The sequence below is a fragment of the Rhipicephalus microplus genome, chromosome 6 (genome assembly GCF_043290135.1).
Source record: "Rhipicephalus microplus isolate Deutch F79 chromosome 6, USDA_Rmic, whole genome shotgun sequence".
NCBI classification, from domain to species: Eukaryota; Metazoa; Arthropoda; class Arachnida; order Ixodida; family Ixodidae; genus Rhipicephalus; species Rhipicephalus microplus.
Genome location: NC_134705.1, coordinates 161,372,637 through 161,391,212, shown reverse-complemented (window position 1 = coordinate 161,391,212; position 18,576 = coordinate 161,372,637). Strand labels below are relative to the sequence as shown.

Genomic DNA, 18,576 nt, shown 5'->3' with positions numbered 1-18,576 from the left:
CCGAGCTGAGCAGCACAAGCCGCCACTCCTCCCGGAGGACCTCAGGAGAACTTATTGATAAGTTGGGGCATTCCCATAATATATGTTTGTAAGACGCCTTTTCTGTTACACATATCTTACATTTTTTGTCCGGGTATAAGAGTGGGTAGCTCCTGTGGAGGTGCACAGGGTTTGGGTAGGAGTTCGTCTGTAGCTGTTGATATTCTGATGCTTCTTGCCTGTTTAGACTCGGGTGCCGTGCGGGAAAAATGCGCCTTGCTTCATTGTAGTGTTGCATGTATTCTGTGTAGCTTGTAAATCGATCTTTGTGTGGCACGGCGGCGGCGCCAGGGATGATCACCGAGTGGTGTAGTCGGGTTGCGCGGCGGGTCAATTCTCGCGGCAGCTCATGAGCCAGCCCGTTCAGATTGGATGCATTAATGTCTGTGTGTGCCGGGAACGATACGAGGTATTTGGGTTCATCTACTTTGTGTAGTTCTTGGTTATTAATGAGGATTATGAGGGCTTGTTGTGAAATTTGTCCTTGCATGAAATTTTTTATGGCTACTTGCGAATCGCTCAGTATGAATGAATGTTTGTTAGAGGTGATAGCCATTGCTTTGGCTACCTCCTCAGCCTCCCCTATATTGTTTGTTATGACAGAGCACGCATTAATACAAATGCCAGACGTGCCGATCACAACAGCAGTGTGAGCCTTTCGTTCAGGGTATGGGCTAGCATCTACAAAGAGAGATTTACTGTTCGTGCCGTGTGCTTTGAGCAGTGCTTCTGCTCGGTGTTTTCTGCGGTATGTGTTAATAATGGGGTTCATGTTTTCCGGTATCGGGTTAGAGACGATGCTAGCTCTGATTGTATTGGGGATGTCATGTTTGGCACCATGTTGTGCATGATACATGATTCCTAATCTACTCACTATATTTCTTCCTGTTTTAGTTTTAGTGAGCCTTTCAAGCTGGGATATGCGCTGAGCTTCTATTATCTCTTCAAGCTTATTGTGTAGTCCTAGCTAAAGAAGTAGGTCTGTGCTAGCATACTCGGGTATTCCTATCGCTTCTTTGTAGACCTTCCGGATGAGTGCTTTTATTTTGCTAGTTTCAGCTTTTTGCCGGTTGTGGTATGCTGCTACATAGGTTATGAGACTTATGACGAAGGTCTCGATTAGATGAATTACGTGGGCTTTTTTCATACCTCGGTGTTTATTTGTGACTCTGCGAATGAGTCTCGTCGCATTCGTCACTTTGGCATTTAGTCTGCGTATGTCTCGCTGTTGGCACCATTATCCTCGATGACTAATCCCAGTACCCATATTTTTGGGACTATTGGTATAGCTGTGCCCTCCTGTGTATGAATCCTAATTTCCTTATATTGCCGCTTTTGTTCCTCTGACTTGGTTGATCTGTTTCTGACCGCTGGCCTGTAGAGAAAAAGGTCCAACTTCTTTGGGGAGCATGTGAGTCCTGTGCCTTCCAGGTATAGCAGAAGGGTTGACAGGCGGGCTAGTTGGTACAAATTCATAATGAAATAACTGGAAGTGCAAACCAACGGAACACAAGAAAAGAGACAAACAAGCGCAGACTGAAACTCGGTTTATTCAGAGAAAAAATTATATACCAGAAAGATGAGAAAGGGAAAAAAACTGGAGAGAAGGTTCCATCATGATTATGTGTCGTCCAGAAACAAGATTTAACAATCTAACAGTGATATAGACTGTGAACTAACACAACTATCAATATTCTTTTTAATAAAAGAGGCTTCCGCAATCTCTCTGGTTTTCTTGTCATGGTGGCTGTATAAGATAAATGTGCGCGAAAATTTAGGTACGCAGCCACACTTTTTGCAATGGGTGGACAAATGTAAAAAGTTCAAAAAGTGTGGCTGCGTACCTGAACTTTTGCGCACATTTGTCTTAAACAGCCACCATGACACGAAAACTAGAGAGATTGAGTAAGCCCAGGACTTACTGACTGGTATCCTGGTAGTGTGGCGAGGCCATGCATTTCTTGAAGTAAAATAACATCTGGCTTGTTACCTTGTCGAATGTACTGCTGGATGACAGATTTCTTAGCCGTGAATCCTCTACAGTTCCATTGCCATATGCGGAGCTGTCCTTTACCACGCCTCACCATCGCTGTTCGTTATTTGTGTGGGAGGCGTGAAAATAGGTGGGTGGATGAGAGGGGTTGGTGGTTTCGTGGGAGTTGCCTGTAGAGGATATGGTGCCTGCAGTTGTTCGTGAACGTTTGCGACTGCGCCCTGAGGGTCTGCGGATGTTTGTGCATTGTGTCCTTCTTCCAGCGTTTCTACCTTGGCTGCTAGTGTCATCAGATCAACAGACGTCTTAGTGGTGGTTTCCAGGATCGATTGGAACGCAGTTAATAACTGGTCTACTTTTTTCTCAATGTTATCCAACCTTGTTTGTTGTGAGATGCTTTCTTGTTTAGTGCTCGGGGGATCCGTAGTTTTCTGCGCTTTGGCCTTTCGTTTTAACGGTGGGGTAGTACCTTCATGTGATCGTCGGCTATGGCTGTTTCCTCCTGCATTACCGTATTAGTTATATTAGGGCTTTTGGGTTTGCTGCATTCGCGTTCCATAGTGAGGAGTTCTATTTGAGCTTGCATCTGTTGTATCATTTCTTTCATTCGCCTGTTTTGATCTTTAAGCCGCTCTAGCTCTTCTGGTGCTGTTATTGCTACAGTTATTATTTTTAACCTCCTTAGTTCCCTCTGGTCGCAAGCTGCATGCTCCATATGCCCAGCTCACCTTGTTTGTTGGTTCCTTAAACGCCGATCCTGACCTGTAACTTGGGTGGGAGCTTGCAGGGCTGCAGTGCCTTGTACGGGAGGGGGAATCTTGTTTGTTGTCGTTTTCTGGGTCTCAATGTTGAGCGCTCCCGTGGATGTACTCTTAGTGGAGATGAGCTTTGCGTTTGATGTTCCAGTAGTCTGGCCCTGTGTCTCTGTTTTACAATGTAAGGTATATTGAACCTGGCTGTGCAGTCTTTATCGGCTGTAGTGTGGTCTTTTCCACAGATTTGACAGCTAGGGTCGCGTCTGTGGTCGTCTTTGGGGTTGTGAATGCTGCAATCAGCACAAAGTTTATCTTGGGGGTTGGGGCACACGTCACTTCTATGTCCCAGTCCGTTGCACTGCTTGCAGTAGTCAATTTGCTTGCGGTATAGTGTGCACGGTATTATTACTCCATCATAGCACATACTGGAGGGTACCTTGTTTCCATTGAAGAGCACAATGACTGTTGTGGCATTCCCCAGTCGTTCAGCCGTGATGATGCTGTGGTTTCTTTCAGTGACAAGGGCCGCCCTAATGCTACCAGGAGTTTCTTCCAGTGGGATTCCTTTAATGATAGCCTTGGCTGTATCTTTTGGTGCTGTTTCATATGCTGCCACTTCGTATTCTTTGCCTCGTATAAGTATTTTCTTGATTTTTCTGTACTGGTCAGCTCGGTCGGGATCTGGGGTGCTTACTACCATACTGTGTCTTGTTGGGGCATATTTTGTCGAAGTGCCGGATTTCTGGTGGTGTGGCCGCGGCTTCATGTATGCCTGTGGTTATACACGTTGGGCCGAGTGCGGCTACGCGTAGGCCTCCTCTGGGTCGTATGACAATTTTGTAGTCTCCCGCCGGTAGCTTGGGCATTCTGCTAGCTTTTTCAGTGCGGTTCATTCGTCTTCCCTGCGTTTTGGCTTGCGTGTTACCAAAGCCGGGTTATACCTTGTCGTTAGCACCATGGCAGCTGTCACCGTCCCTAACCGATTCATGTTTGGGCTTTCGACGACGTCCGTAGTGGACGGTCTGCCAGCCTTCTTCACTCTCGGTAGTGGCTGGCGATTCATCATCATCGTTTTGTACATCCACCGTCCTAGAATCGGCGTTGGTGTCTTGCACGTCGCCTGCCGACGCCATGGATTCTATTGGGTTTACAGCGTCGGCTCCCTGAGGAAGCCAGTCTGTTTTGCTGGGCTTAACATAACAGCGTCTTGTTTGGTGTGCACCGAAAAAAGGCCATAAAAAGACGAAAAACAGTTGGCCCACCTTGTCTTTGGTATCCTGAGAATCTGGATGATGAGGCAAATCCTTTGATATCACTCTGAGAAAGGCACGTGGTGATTTTCACTGCGAAATTGGTCATAAAAGCAGGAGCGGTCGAGAAGCGCGTCTGCACTCTTTGGCGCTCGCAGAGTCTCCTTCTCGCTGTATGCGTTTTTTTTTTTTTTTTTACGAAGCACAGTGGGTGGCACAGAACCACTTGAACATGAATGATAAAATACATCTGGTAGACCTGGCTGCTTCACATTACTCTGTGCAGTGCTTTCACACCTTGTAAATTTCATTGGCCATATCTCCTTGTGATTTTTTTAAAGCATTGGCAAGAAACACTGTAAATGCTAAATGTGGATGTGTGCTGGAGGGAGGATTTGTGGGTATGGTGACATTTGCGCATGCTACAGCGATGTTTGTATCTTGGTTTTCAATGAAGGTATAGAATTATTGTTGATAAATATCACACTCCCAATATTGTCACTGAATATGCTAGACTTGAAACGAAGCAGCAACTCTCGAGTCTTATATTTGTCTGAAAGCTGTAATCATTGGCTACCTTGCATGCTATGCTGAGTGATCCCAGTTGCAGCAGTTACATTTCAAGGAAGGTGAAATGCTACGAAATGATCAAATTTCCAGAGCCCTCTACTATGACATGCCTCATAATCATATCATGGTTTTTCACGTAAAACACTCCAAATTATTGTCTCCCATGCCTTTTTTTAAGCAGTGAAGCTGTTCTTGGTTCAGGCTTTCATGTCCGGGGACCATCATAGATCGTAGACTGTAGCAGGAATTACTCACAGAAAGTGGGTAAGTCCCACTGTGGAATAACCACTTGCTTGTGGGTAATTCCTACTGCGAATATGTGCCACTTTTCTCACCACCCCCAATACTCCCACAACTGGTCACTATGCCCACTACTGCTTTCGCCACTGCTCTCACTTCAGTCGCCCACTTCATTCAAGCCCGATGCATGCTACCAGCTTTGCTGTTTAATCAGTGTCAGCCAATCGGAGCCGGCTGAATTTTGGGGGGTGAAGCTCCTTAAAAGGGCCCTGAAACACTTCTTCAAGTAACAATGGAATGAATTCACTGGAAGAGCTTATTGCCTCAAAATTTCAATGCTGCAAAAATTTTAAGAATCTGTCCAGCGCGAGTGAAGTTGCAAAGGTTTGTCGCATGCTGCCATTGCATTCTCTCGTCCCGACGAAAGTGCTGAAAGCTAAGCAGGGAGGGATGGCAGCGCCACAGACAAACGTCATGCGCACCTCGGGACCTTGAGCACTTTTTTTTTCTTTTTTTTTTTCGAACGCATGGTTTTTTTTTTTTCAGTGTGGTCACGCGTGGACAAGTAGCTGTCTCCTGCTGCGATCTCTGTAACAAGTTAGTGCGCCATGTTCAAATCAGCCAATGGCTGATAGATGGGCTTGCTACGTGTGACTTTTGGGCATATTCCGTGATTTGTTGAGAGAAGAGAAAGCAATTTTTAGCTGACTTCAATAGTTTATTGTGAATTCTAGGCCGCGTGCGGTGCTATAATATTTGGCTTGCGTGTTGTCGGGAGCCTCTACTACTGGTCCGCAGCGTCTTCTGATCATGCTCAAGAAGTGTTGCAGAACCCCTTTAAGGTTGAGGTCTGTGCGTAGGTGTGCACCATTGCCGTGATGACCATGATGATCATGCACAACGACTGCATTGTGCAGGTATATGATGTCTCTATATGCTCTATGATCCATTTTGTATCACTAGAAACAGCCACCAGGGAAACATGTACAGATCTCGTGTTTGCCAACTTCAGGCTGGATGCAATACCACAAAGAAATAATAATGAAGGCAGAACGAAATTCGCAACTCGACACAACATACCATTCGCAACCAATAAACCTTGTATATAACGTTACACCACTTCGTCACTCATTTTCATGCATGAATGGTCAATGTCACCGTGATTTACAATAACACTGAACGATCTCGCTGCTTTGCCCACTCATCATCACTCACTCGTGGATATGCCTTGCTTTTGTTGTCGTTGTTGTTGTTGCTGTTGCTTAACCATTACCCGCCTGGTAGTTCCAGATAGCATGACTGCAATCATGATAGAAAAGTGTCATGCGCCAAGTTTTCAGGAAAGGAAACGAAAAACACAAGCAAGTTGGAAGATAATTGCTTTTATGGGACAAATTGACTTTCTCGGAGGGTGTGAGCTATTGTTGGAGCATTTGTCAGCTGAGATCTGGTGGAGCATCGAGGCAAAGTTTGAAACAATTGCAGAGGAGCGCTTGCGTGGGTCAGCTTGCTCTTTATGTGTGCAACCACGAAGCTGTTTGTTCCGCCATGCCGGCGTAGTTGGGACGAAGTTCGAGCACCCAAGGTTGTGTTTTTTGTAATACCTTTCTTGTCAACGAAACAACTGGTTGCATTTAATTGAATGATAATAACAGTACTGTCAAAAGAAAAAGTAACTGATCAATTACAAAACAATGAGAAACGTAGCTACCTGTTATATGTACAATTATGCACACAGCCTTGGCAAGGTGTGTGTAGCATGCATTGTAGAATAGAGTGAAAAACTCAAGGACGTAGACTAGACAGATGATATGCAACTGTGTTCCCGTGGCTTTCGCGCAATTCTATAATGCAATCATAGCAACTAGCTCGACTTTTTTTGCCTGCTACACCTAAATCTCGATATATCGAACACGGATATACCGAAATATTAGTTATAACAAAGTGGAATAAATTTGTCTTGCAATAGATACAGTGTTAAATATATACTTCTATATGTACCTTTATATATCCTTTATATACTTTTATATTATCCTTATCATCATCGTGATACTGAACACTGGTATAACGAAATATCAGTTACAATGAAGTAAATGAAGATTAGTCTTGCATTCAATACAATATTAAATATATACATGTATAACAAATTTTTGGATATAACAAAGCTATTTTCGTACAAGATACAACTTTGTAATAATGAGATTTGGGTGTTGTGCATGGCATGACTGTACTTGTGGTTGTCCATGTGAAGCTTAGTCAGGTGGTACTATCCATGAAAGCGTATCAATAAAACCTTTTTGTGTAGCATGTATGGGTGGCTCTTACACTTGCTTCATGTGGGTTTGAGTTTTCCAAGCCTGGCAGTTCTCTCCGAGTGGTTACTTTTGATGTTCTCAACTTTGCCCCATCACAATTCTTGCTTGTAATCATTGCCTTCTACCTTACTGCTTCTTCCAGACAGCTGTAACACAGTAGCTCTGCTTCAAAGCCTGTAATTGGTCCTCAGAAGGTCCTGAAAGCAAGAGAAAGAGAGAGATATGCATTTCTAGACCGCCCTCTTTGAATAGCTGTAGTCTGGCTGGAATGCGAGCCTCTTAAAAGGTCCTAGCATGGCAGTTTTGCTTATAACAGTACAGTAGAGACTTACATCCAACGTCAAATGGGAAATGTGATGTAGTCTACAACAAATTATATCCTTTGTCAACGGTCACTTCTTTGCTGTCACACAGGTGAACGCAATGACATCTGTATGAAAAAAACATTTTCAATTGGAGTTCAAAAAAACAACTTGTCTGCATTCAACTTAGATGTTCTAATGTGCAGTCTTGCCACATTCGAATAACGACAGATAATGCCCCTGTGCTTTTTCTGGCTTGATCGTTGATTGGATTCATTTCTTGCTAATGATTGTTGCACACTAGAAGGTGGATTATCCATGCATCGTATTCACATCGTGGCGCCTAGCCAAATATATTTTCTTGGCAGTTAAAAGTGCAAAGTGCAGCACAAACGTGCCGCTCAACCATAAAATTCCTAGCCATTGTCCTTCTCCCGGTGCAAAATAACTCGACAAAATCTGGGGCGGGGGGATGGTGCTTGATCATGAGTTAGAAGTCAAGATGATGACGGAGGAGCCACTTAAAATAAAGAATGCACACCCATGCTTTATTGAATACCCATGCATACTCTGTTTTCATTCGCCCTTGCTGGATGAAAAACAGTGAATAAAACAGTGAAAATGGTAGGAGGGGAGAAGAGGCCGAATATTTGAATCTCCCAAAGAGGGGGCACTTGCTCTGGACGCTTGTTAGAGTTTCTGTGGTACTCATGTGAGCGTTACTGCTCTCATGCAGACCCGTGCTTGTACATCACACGCTTTGCCCACCACTTGGACTTTGGAGACAAGACGCACGAGGTGTCCATGACGGCGCTGCGAATGGTACAGCGCATGAAGCGCGACTGGATGCACACTGGACGTCGGCCGTCCGGACTGTGCGGCGCTGCACTCCTCGTCGCCTCCCGGTTGCACGACTTCAACCGCAGCATCCGCGACTTGGTTCGCATCGTCAAGGTGTGTGAGACAACCATTCGCAAGAGGTGAGTGACCACGCCCAACCAACCTGTGTTTAGCGAAGAATTGATCGAATCGGCTCTTTTTTGGGTAAACCACTTTAGACAGACACAGCTCTTTTTTGCCAAACTCTCCCGAGACCGTTATCGCGTGCGTTGCTTGTCCATTTGTAGGAAAAGCTTTTTGCTGCTGTTGGAACGATTAATAATGTCAGATTGATGAAACTGTTCTCACAATGCTGAAAGTTCTAACAGGATTGTTGTGCGTGCTTCTTATTCATTGTTAATCATTAGCAAGCTCTTTTCCTCGTTATTAATCAGAACTACACTCTTTTAAGCTAATTTGACTTCTTAAGGCTCATTCACACTAGAGCGACACGACAATGACATGACCTCGACGAAGACACGAGGCAGACGCAAACCATCGACCGACGAGTCGCCAGACCCCGTGGTCACACTAGGCCAATGACAACGATGATGCTTCAGCATTTCATCGTAGTGTAACATGATGACAGACCGAAAACAGCAGCAAAACGCATCCTCAGACCTGTCGTGGCGTGTCTTTGGGAGATCTGCGGCTGAGCGAAAAGAAGCCGGCAATCTTGGAGGAGCACCCAACGGAAGCTTTTCTTCCTTCCCCTACTGTGTCTAAAAACCCCCGTCATGGTGGATTATGGCTATCACGCAGGGAGGGGGGGAGGGGCTGCACAGCATAACCGGAGAGGGACATTGGCAGAGCAGGGAGCATGACTGAAAATGAGGTGCAGCTGTGCAAGTTTAGTTCGTGTCGCTGTGTCGCTGCGTGTGCCTCCAATGTGACTGCAGAATTGGCCAACGAAAGACTGTGAGTACGACAAGGCTTGGGCAGAGTCTTCGAGTGACCACCGGCGGACTGTTTGTGTCTTTGCGGTATATATAAGCCGACAACAAGACAAAAGACTCTCCCAAAGACAACCCGCAAACCAAAATCGGTGTCGTGTCTCTCGAGTGTAAATGCCCTTTTATGTGGTTCTTTTTTTTTTCGACACCAAGAACTTGCTTTTTAGAAGAGAAATGTTCAGTACCTATACTTAAAAAGTGAAACATTATTAGGACCGAGCTTATCAGAATATCAAAATGGTTAAGGGGTTAAAGCTCCCTGCACGTTATTGTCATTTCTGGTCACAAGGGGAGGGGGGCAAACGAGCGCATGCACTTGCGATCCTTGGCTTTATGAGATTGTGATTAGTAGTAGAAGGTGGCAGTACGAACACACGTTTGGTACTCGAAGCTTCTGCTATGTCAGAGAAGGCAAATGTTTTGGTCAGTGACCTTTTCATCGGCCTGTATAGTATTTAGCGTACGTATAGAGTTGGGCAAGCTGGTGCCAGCACATCTTGTAAAAACTGCTGTGCAGTTTGTTAAGAAGAGGGACCTGTACATGTGAGAGAAGGTGTTGTTTCTTGGTATACATGTGTAGTTGGGCATCTCATTCTTGTATTTTCGCATATGTTCTTGGTCCCATATTTCTTTCTATTTGTTTAATGCTTTTGATTCATCAATAATGAGTGTGGGTTTGTGCTGGTCCGCATACTTTCTCTTGGAAAGTGTCTTTATTTCGCGCGTCGTTTCAGTACCGAGTATGCATATCCTTTCAGGTGAGTTCCTCAAGTGTATGAATATTGGACAGCTGTTTCAGCTGTTATTATGAAATGGCATCTATGCCCTAGTTTTTGTAACTTCAGCACAAAAGGGAGGATGAGGAGCATCGGGAGCAACCCTTCCTAGTGTTAGTTATTCTTGTACAGCCGGTAAACTATCAATCTTCCTTGCCAATACCTGTACTATATAAAAGCTCTTGTGTTCTATGCCCACAGGCATGTAGTTTATCACAATTCCACACCATGTTGTATTTATTCGTTTGTGGATTATATTTTGAAATATTCTTAAACTATTCTGAAGGTATTCGTGCTTATGAATTGAATGAGTGTCTATTGGTGTACAATACTGACTTGAAGAGGGTGCCGTTCATTTCAACATTTGGCGTTCTTTAATATTTGCATGCCTCTATCAACATTTGCGCAGGTTGACAGAGTTTGGAGAGACGCCGTCGAGCAAGCTGACGCTCGACGAGTTCATGTCGATCGACCTGGAAGAAGAGCAAGACCCTCCCTGTTTCAAGGCGAGCGTGCACTTATTGGCCCCGGCTCTCGCCCGCTGATGTTTTTCTGTCCCTAAACAAGCGTCTGTCCCGTAAGCCTGAAAAACCAATCTCCCGTTTTGTCGTACACTTTGCAGGCAGCGCGCAAGAAGCAGAAGCAGAGCCTCGAGGAGCAGGCTCGCATGGAAAAGGTGTCTGAGGAGATCTCAAAGCTCCAGAAAAAGATCGAGGCCGAGCTGGAAGAACGGCGGCGAAAAGTTCGCAATCGTTTCGCCGCATCCATTCAAGGTGAGACCGACGTTCTCGATTCCTTAAAGGAGATCCTGAAATAAATTTGGCAGCACAGGATACACTAAGGCGCTACGGACAGTTATATCGTACCCTCCGTCTCACATCTGCCTGGCCTCCTCAACTCACGATACACGCTGGCATCGCGGGTGATCACAGAGCTCTCATGAGAGCACTCGACGATTTGAGCTCTGGTGGGTGCGGTGTGTAGTGCTGTGATACACATAAAATGAGATCACTGTGGCTGTCTGCATGAATGGACGAGCTTGTTTGAGTGATGTAAAAAAACAGTCGAAGCTTGTTTACTGACCCATAAAGCATTCGGCAGCTTGGGTGCTGCTTTGTTGCTGCATGGTTCCTTCCTTTGATGACAGCCGACTTTGTTTGCTTACTTGTTTGTTTTTTTCTCCATTAGAAGACGACCGTCTGAGTGAAGAGGAAGAAAATCGAATATCGAGCGAGTTTATCATGGGCAACACCATGGAGACCATCAACGCGTGCCTGGACGACACTCGGCAGAGCAATGAGGGTTCTGCTGTACCAGGATTGGCAGCAGAGGATTCAGTCACTGATCGATTGGCACTGCGAGATGAGGACGGGTCTGACGAGGACGAAGTAGAGTGCCTTGACGCCGACAAGCCTGAGCAGTCGAGTAGAATCGTCACCTCTTTACGACCGACGGCGGCCACGTTAGGGCTGAAAGAAAGCATCGAGGAGTGCATGAGGGTCAGAGACGCCATAGGTCAGCTCGGTTTGCTTGTTTATTTGACATGGAAGTGCGGGAATGTTTGTGGAAATGTTTGTGAGAATGTTTGTAGGAATGATCGCAAGCTAGAAGCTTCCAGAAAACTGCCAGGAAACTGAATTGCTTATGTTGTTTCTCTTTTCGAAACTGCCTTTGAAAGGCCATCTCAGCAAGTTATGGCATTCTCACTTGATCTTTGCGAAATACTGCAGCGCAATAAATAGTTAGCACGAAACAAGACAGCAAGGATGAGCTTTTTTTAGTCCTGTCTGTTCATTTTACTGCAATAATATGACAGATGTACTAACTCACCATTTTAACGTTACATGACCTACCATTATATATTTCTCTTTCCTACCCACCCCTTGTCTAATGCCCCATTTCACGCACGCAATGCAGTAGATGTTGCATCCGCTCTAGGCGGAGCAATAGGATGCACCTGAAAGACAAGACGCCACTGCCATGTTCATTGGACAGCTGCTTTTCCTCGCTTTACTCCAGTGATGTCATTGAGCCCGTGCACAATTGCAGTGCTTGGCTCGAACAGAGATTTATATTACAATAAAAACATCTGAGGTTGTGTGAAAACATGGGGAGGAAATATGTGCAGTAAAATATTACTGCAATGCACTACCATGAAAAACAAAAGCGATTAAGTTAACTTGACGTGTGTTCAGCCAATATAGAAACTATAAAATTAAGTTTTAATATGCGGGCTCGGTCACTGAAATTAGGCACCGTGCAAAGAACATGAACTGTACGGAAAGTATATGATAGGCTCTGCCATGTACGAAAGTATAAGAATCGTGCATAATCAGTGCTCACTCTGTCTTTCGCTGTTGCATTTTTTTAATTGTAGAAACAACAGCGGAGACGGGTGTCCTGGACTTGGAAGGGCTCGATGACGAAGAACTTGATAGTGTGAGTAGATTCTCTTGCAGTTTGCCTTTTTTTTTTTATGCTGTGGAGGAATACTACACTGCAAAACGAAATGGAGCCTACTGCCTATTACAGCTTTAGAAAGAATATAAGCTAATGAATTAAAAATGAATAAAATATGAATAAGAAACTATAGGATTAATTAAAGACAGCAGTTCTACACGAGATACAGAGCTTAATAGGCTGTCTGAGCAATGTGAGGTGCGATTATGTCTGTTAAGAGGCAGTGTGGAATGATTTGAATTGAATACGGATAATACACTGGAACCTCATTATACCATAGTTGTATTTTACACAAAAATAAGTTTGTTATATTCATAAATTTGTTATAAAAGTATAATCCTAACAATATGTCTATTGTAAGACTATTCTTTCTATTTTGTTATAACTGATGTTTCATTGTATCTGTGTTCGTCATATTGAGGTTCGAGTTCAAACACATTTTCGCCAATGTGGAAAACTGGTTGTACTGAAATAGATGGGCTAACACCATCGTCCAAGCGGTTTTCAGAGGAGCTGGTTAGTTCATAGCTAACGCAATGTTGTTAGTACAGCGATCTCCTTGTCTGTATTCACTTGGTCCCTCGGTTGCAGTTTTGCTGACCGAACCATTTTTAACCTTACTGCTTGTGTAGCTTGTTTTACTGAATACCACTGGGATTGTTTCATTTCATATGCCGGCGTTTGTACCTCACTTTTCATTGTTTGTGTGTGCAGTACATCATGACGGACGCCGAAGTTCGACTGAAGACCAAGTTTTGGCTGCAGACCCATGCGGAGTACCTGAAAGAGATGGAGGGTAGGCAATTTAGAAAATTTTGAGAACTGCTTTTGTGATGAATTCGGCATGAATGCTTGATGTTTATTTTCAAAGCCTGGTTGGTACATAATCGTAGTAGAAAGCAGCACACGTCCTGTTTGGTCTTTCTTGTGCTTGTCGTATTGTACTGTTTTCTGCTACGACTACATTTATTTGTTCATTCATTTCTAATGCCTCCAGTTAATTGACACCACAGAGGCAACTGGAAATGGATGGATGAAAAACTTTTATTGGGGTCCTGAAGGCTTCCACCCCCATTTTATAGAGGTAGGATCGCGGGCCTCTCCCACGTTGGGACGGGGAGGCCCAGCCTCACCGCCGCATCGTGGGCCTTCTGGACAGCCTTGAGTTGTTGTATGAGAACTGGACTTGTGAGCATTACATGAAAGGAGTTTTCAGAAAATTCCTCATTCTTTCTTTGTAAAGAGGGGCACCTCCAGAGCATGTGGTTAAAATCACTGCGATTCTGGCAGTCTGGACAAAGTTCTGAATCGTAAGAGTAATGGCTATAGGTTACGAGGCTAGGGTATGTTCCCGTCTGAAGCATGCGAAAAGAGATCGCCTGTGGCCTAGACAACTTTTCGTGTGGTAATGGAAAGGACCTACGGCCTAATTGATAATGCTTCGTGATCTCATTGAAGGTAGTCAAAATGTCTCTAAAATGAAGGCTGGGGGCTGACTCCTCTGTCTGAGAAGCACAAGTCCCGGCGTGGTAAGTGAAGCCTCGCGCCTTGGAGTGGGCTAACTGGAAATGGGAAAAAAAATAACTACAAAATTTGTTCACAGCATCAAGAATCGTAAAACACTGCAAATAAAAATCGTATAATACAAAATAATAATAAGCTATTGATAATACAAAAAATCTACATGTTGTTACTGAACGATAAAGCGATGAGTTTATAAATGAACTATTGAAAGACCGAAAGGAGTGGAACAGTGGAAGACGAACCTAATAAAACACGTAAAATAATCAAGCTGTGTAAAGTGTCTGTAAAAGCTCTACCTTAAGTTGTAAGAGCGATAGAGATGTGGAGGCACTTTCAGCCTTCGGCTGTTTGCAGAATTGGAGAAAGTGAAAAGAAGGTGATTTTGCGCGACTGAATTCTGACCTTGTTATGGCAATCAGACTATTACAATACGTAATGGGGTGCTTGTGCCATCATAGGGGAGGATGGAATAGTTTGTGAAAGACAGACAGAGACGTGACAACTGCAGACAGACAAGGGTGACAACCGCAGATTAAAGAAGTGTACATTTGAGTGGCGCTGCCACGTTTGATGTGCACATATACCCCATAATGTGAACGAGGGCTAGCCTCCGTGGTGGCTCAGTTGGTAGAGCATTGGACGCGTTGTTCGAAGGTAGCTGGTTCGGTCCCTGCCCACGGCGAACTATTTTTTCGTCCACTTTGCTTTCTTCACATTCACATTACAATTACTTCCAACAACATCCTCTACATCTTCCGTGGCATTATTGTCTGTTTGTTCTCATTAACCGCAGAATAGGTTTCACACATCTGATTCTTGCTGTCCGGTTTTAGTTTCAGGACAGAGATTGAGTGGTATTGTTCGGTACCATTTCTACCATGCATGTTCAATTAGACACGTATGAAAAGGCTTAAACTGGGAAGTTCGTGAGTTAGTGCTGAAATGTTTGTGTTTATGAGCCGCACGACTGTGATGTGCAGTATCTCATTTCCACATATTTTTCAGAAAAAGAAGCAAGAAAAGCATTAGAAGCTGAGGAGAATGCCAACAAGCCAGAGACCAAGAAGGTTGGCTTTAATTTTCTCTCCTCTATCAAGATGAGGTTAAGCTGTGGATGTTTGTCTTATGCTACTTGTAGTATATTTATTTTCAGGATTGCTTCCAAGTTTGTTTGCTTGAAATCACTAAGCGGAATAAAACCATCACTTTATTGCCAAGCCAACTAAGTGGAATGTCACAGTCAATCAGTATGAAGTGCTGCAGTGCCTAACTGGCTGTGTATATATGCAGTAGGTTACTGTAGATTCTCCTATGGCCTCTGTGTCACTTGAGGAAGCCAAGCTCAATCAATCGATTAATCAGTTAGTCAAAGGATCGGCTTGGCTTATTTGTTCTTTCACAGCCAAGCCAACTATGCACCTCTTGTGTCTGAAACTAATTCTCACTGCTGTCACAGCATCATATCGTTCTCAAGTGCCTAATAAAAATGTTAATAGACACTGAACTAAAGAACCATTGCAACTTGCAAATATTTTTGTTCTTTCCTGGACTGTCACTCTTCACAGCACTTGTTGGGCACAGTGACGCACCTTTTTTCGCCATCGATGCAAACCGCAGTGGTGTTTCTTTGTTGCTGATCGCTGCTGTCCCGCTCCCTTTTCGTTCAGCGCAAGCGCAGGAAGAGGGTGCCGATACAGGCCAACACCGCTGGCGAGGCGATCGAGAAGATGCTCCAGGAAAAGAAAATCTCCAACAAGATCAACTACGATGTCCTCAAGAGCCTCAACAGCGAATTGGGCTTCCCCTCCAGCGAGCCGCAGCAAGAGAGCTCCGAGGTGAGGCAGGCAGCTCTGTTTTCTAAACCAGCTGAAAACGGCGTAGACGATTGACTCATATTGGCAGAGGTGTGAAGGCTACAGGGGCGAAACATCTGCACATTCGTGTTACTGTGCAAGCAGTTCGGCAGCTTGCAACCAATTTCAGTTGGTTTAGGACTGGCTTGCTAACAGCATTTGTTGATGATTCAGGCTTGCGGCACCTAACCCAGCACAGATGTTGCAGATCAGTTGCTTGGCCTGCTTTAACAGCCGCTTTCTGTCGCACATGGAGAATGTCTTTCTCGGGGAACAAAACGGCGAGTTTGCAACTGCATATGGTCTATCCAGCTGGCATCGGGAATATGTTTACTGCTAGAATAGGCGTGTCGAAAATGTTATGTTGCCCCAAAATCAACGAGTGTTTCTTTTTCTACCACGGCCTTTCTATACTTGTTTTATTTTTATAGTGAAAAAAGTTTTACTCATTCAAGCTAGACATAAACTGAAAATTGGAAAATAAATATAGGTACTGTAGGGAACTATGCGAACGACGACGAAGCAGCATGAAACGGCAAGCCACAGCGTTGGTGCACGCGCGACCCGAGCTTGCGTTTGTTTTGGTATCTTCGGCCTGTTGGCGTTCCTCGCTCTTCTGGCGTTCCTCGGCCTTCCAGTAGGTCTGTACGTGAATAAACTGCGTGACATCTGGTGGAGGTGTGTGGACTCCCGTACAAACCTGGAACTTCGCTCCCGTAAGCTTCCCCCTCTACGTGACACGAACATGGCCACCGAGACGCCTCTCCAGGTGGGACCTTCGACCGTCCATGTCACTTGCGGTGCCGTGTATCCTCAACGAGACCCTCCTATCTTCACGGGCTCCACTGAGTCGGACGTCGAAGATTGGTTGGCGAGGTACGACAAAGTCGGCGCAAGTAACAAATGGGACGACCCAAGTAAGCTGGGCTACGTCACATTCTACCTTGCGGACACCGCGCAACTGTGGTTTAATAACCACGCAGCTGACATTACTACGTGGTCTGCATTCAAGACGGCTATTACGGACGTCTTTGGACGACCTGCGGCACGCAAGCTTCAAGCCGAGCACCGTTTACGTCACCGTGCGCAGCAACCAGGCGAGACCTACACGGGCTACATTGAAGATGTGTTGCATCTATGCAACCGCATCAACTCTACCATGCCTGAGGAAGAAAAAATCAGGCACATATTGAAAGGCATTGACGACGGCGCCTTTCAGATGTTGCTCGCGAGAAATCCCCCCACCATTGCTGTCCTCGTTTCCCTCTGTCAAAGCTTCGATGAATTGCGTAGGCAGCGCGCAATTGCTCGTCAAGCCCTCACGACGCCAGACACGCTCGCAAGCTTGCACCTAGCTACCCATCCTACCGATCAGCAGCCGCTGCTTTCGACAATCAAGGACTTCGTCCGCGAAGAGGTAGCGCGCCAGCTGTCACTGCTGCCACTGACACATGAGCCCACGCAAGCTTTGGCACCGGACCTACAACACGTCATTCGGACCCAAGTTGCTGAAGCCCTTCCGCCGGTGCATCAGCAACCACCAGTCACAACGCCTCTCACGTACGCCGCCGTCGCTGCTCGGCCTACGCAACAGCGTATGCCGTATGCTCAACCTGCCACGCCGCCCTATGTCATGCCTACAACCCCAATTGCGGCGCCGTATCCCTACGCGAGATCTTCAGCTCCATTTTACCGTCGCTCAGACGCTTGGAGGACGCCGGATAATAGGCCCATCTGTTTCGCCTGTGGTATCGCTGGACACGTCGCCCGCCACTGTCGCCGAGATCCCCCTCCAGTCGACGCCGTGGGCAGGCCAATGGCGTCGTCGTCTAGGACGCCATCAAGGTACACCACTGACGGTCCTCGACCCTACGCAAACCATCGGTCACCATCGCCACGACGACGCTCCCTGTCACCTATGCGTCGCCGACCTGCTACGGAAGAGGGAAACTGATCGCTGCAGCTCCGGAGGCAACAGCTGCATACAATTCGAACTGCTTAAGGCCTCCATCTTTCTCGCCGCAAAACGTTATTGACGTCAATGTTGAGGGGACCGCCGCACAAGCGCTTATCGACACAGGGGCCGCCGTTTCCATAATCTGTGAGACCTTATGCCGCAAGTTGAAAAAGGTGACGACGCCTCTTTCGGGCCTGATGCTCCACACGGCCAACTCGCAGTGCATAGAACCTACAGCTGTGTGCACTGCACGTGTCATTATCCAAGGTGAACTTTATGCCATTGAATTTTTTGTGCTGGCATCCTGCTCCCACGAAGTCATTCTTGGATGGGACTTTCTTTCGCGTCATCGGGCCATCATAGATTGCTCACGTGCAGAAGTTGCCCTTACACCGCTGCCAACCTCTTGTTTGGTGGATTCTCTTTCTGAAGCTTACAAACTTGTCGTTGTTGCAGACACGGAAATAGCACCGAGAACATCCGCCCTTGTAGCCCTGACCTGTACGGCCGCTCCTGCCGGAACTGTTTTGTTCACTCCGTCTGACGTATTTACCCGCCGCCGTAGCCTACACCTGCCCTTTGCCGTACTCACCGTGGAATCCGGTGCTACCGCCATGCTCGTCGCGAACTCGCTATCGTCGCCAGTTACCTTACTTCGCGGAGAATGTTTGGGTAACATACAAGACGTTGACCTCTTGCGCCCTCTAGAG

The 18,576-nt window shown here is 45.7% G+C and overlaps 1 protein-coding gene across 2 annotated transcripts in view; it reads left to right on the top strand.

The window, feature by feature from the left end:
* Brf (Brf RNA polymerase III subunit) overlaps positions 1 to 18,576 on the top strand; it is a 71,366-nt gene that overhangs the window by 40,623 nt on the left and 12,167 nt on the right. For both annotated transcript variants that reach the window (XM_075866897.1, XM_037418670.2), the window contains exons 6-13: positions 8,201 to 8,444; positions 10,482 to 10,578; positions 10,695 to 10,845; positions 11,261 to 11,587; positions 12,450 to 12,511; positions 13,247 to 13,328; positions 15,062 to 15,123; positions 15,724 to 15,891. In XM_075866897.1, the coding sequence (XP_075723012.1) occupies positions 8,201 to 8,444; positions 10,482 to 10,578; positions 10,695 to 10,845; positions 11,261 to 11,587; positions 12,450 to 12,511; positions 13,247 to 13,328; positions 15,062 to 15,123; positions 15,724 to 15,891 (1,193 nt within the window). The remainder of the gene's footprint in view (positions 1 to 8,200; positions 8,445 to 10,481; positions 10,579 to 10,694; positions 10,846 to 11,260; positions 11,588 to 12,449; positions 12,512 to 13,246; positions 13,329 to 15,061; positions 15,124 to 15,723; positions 15,892 to 18,576) is intronic.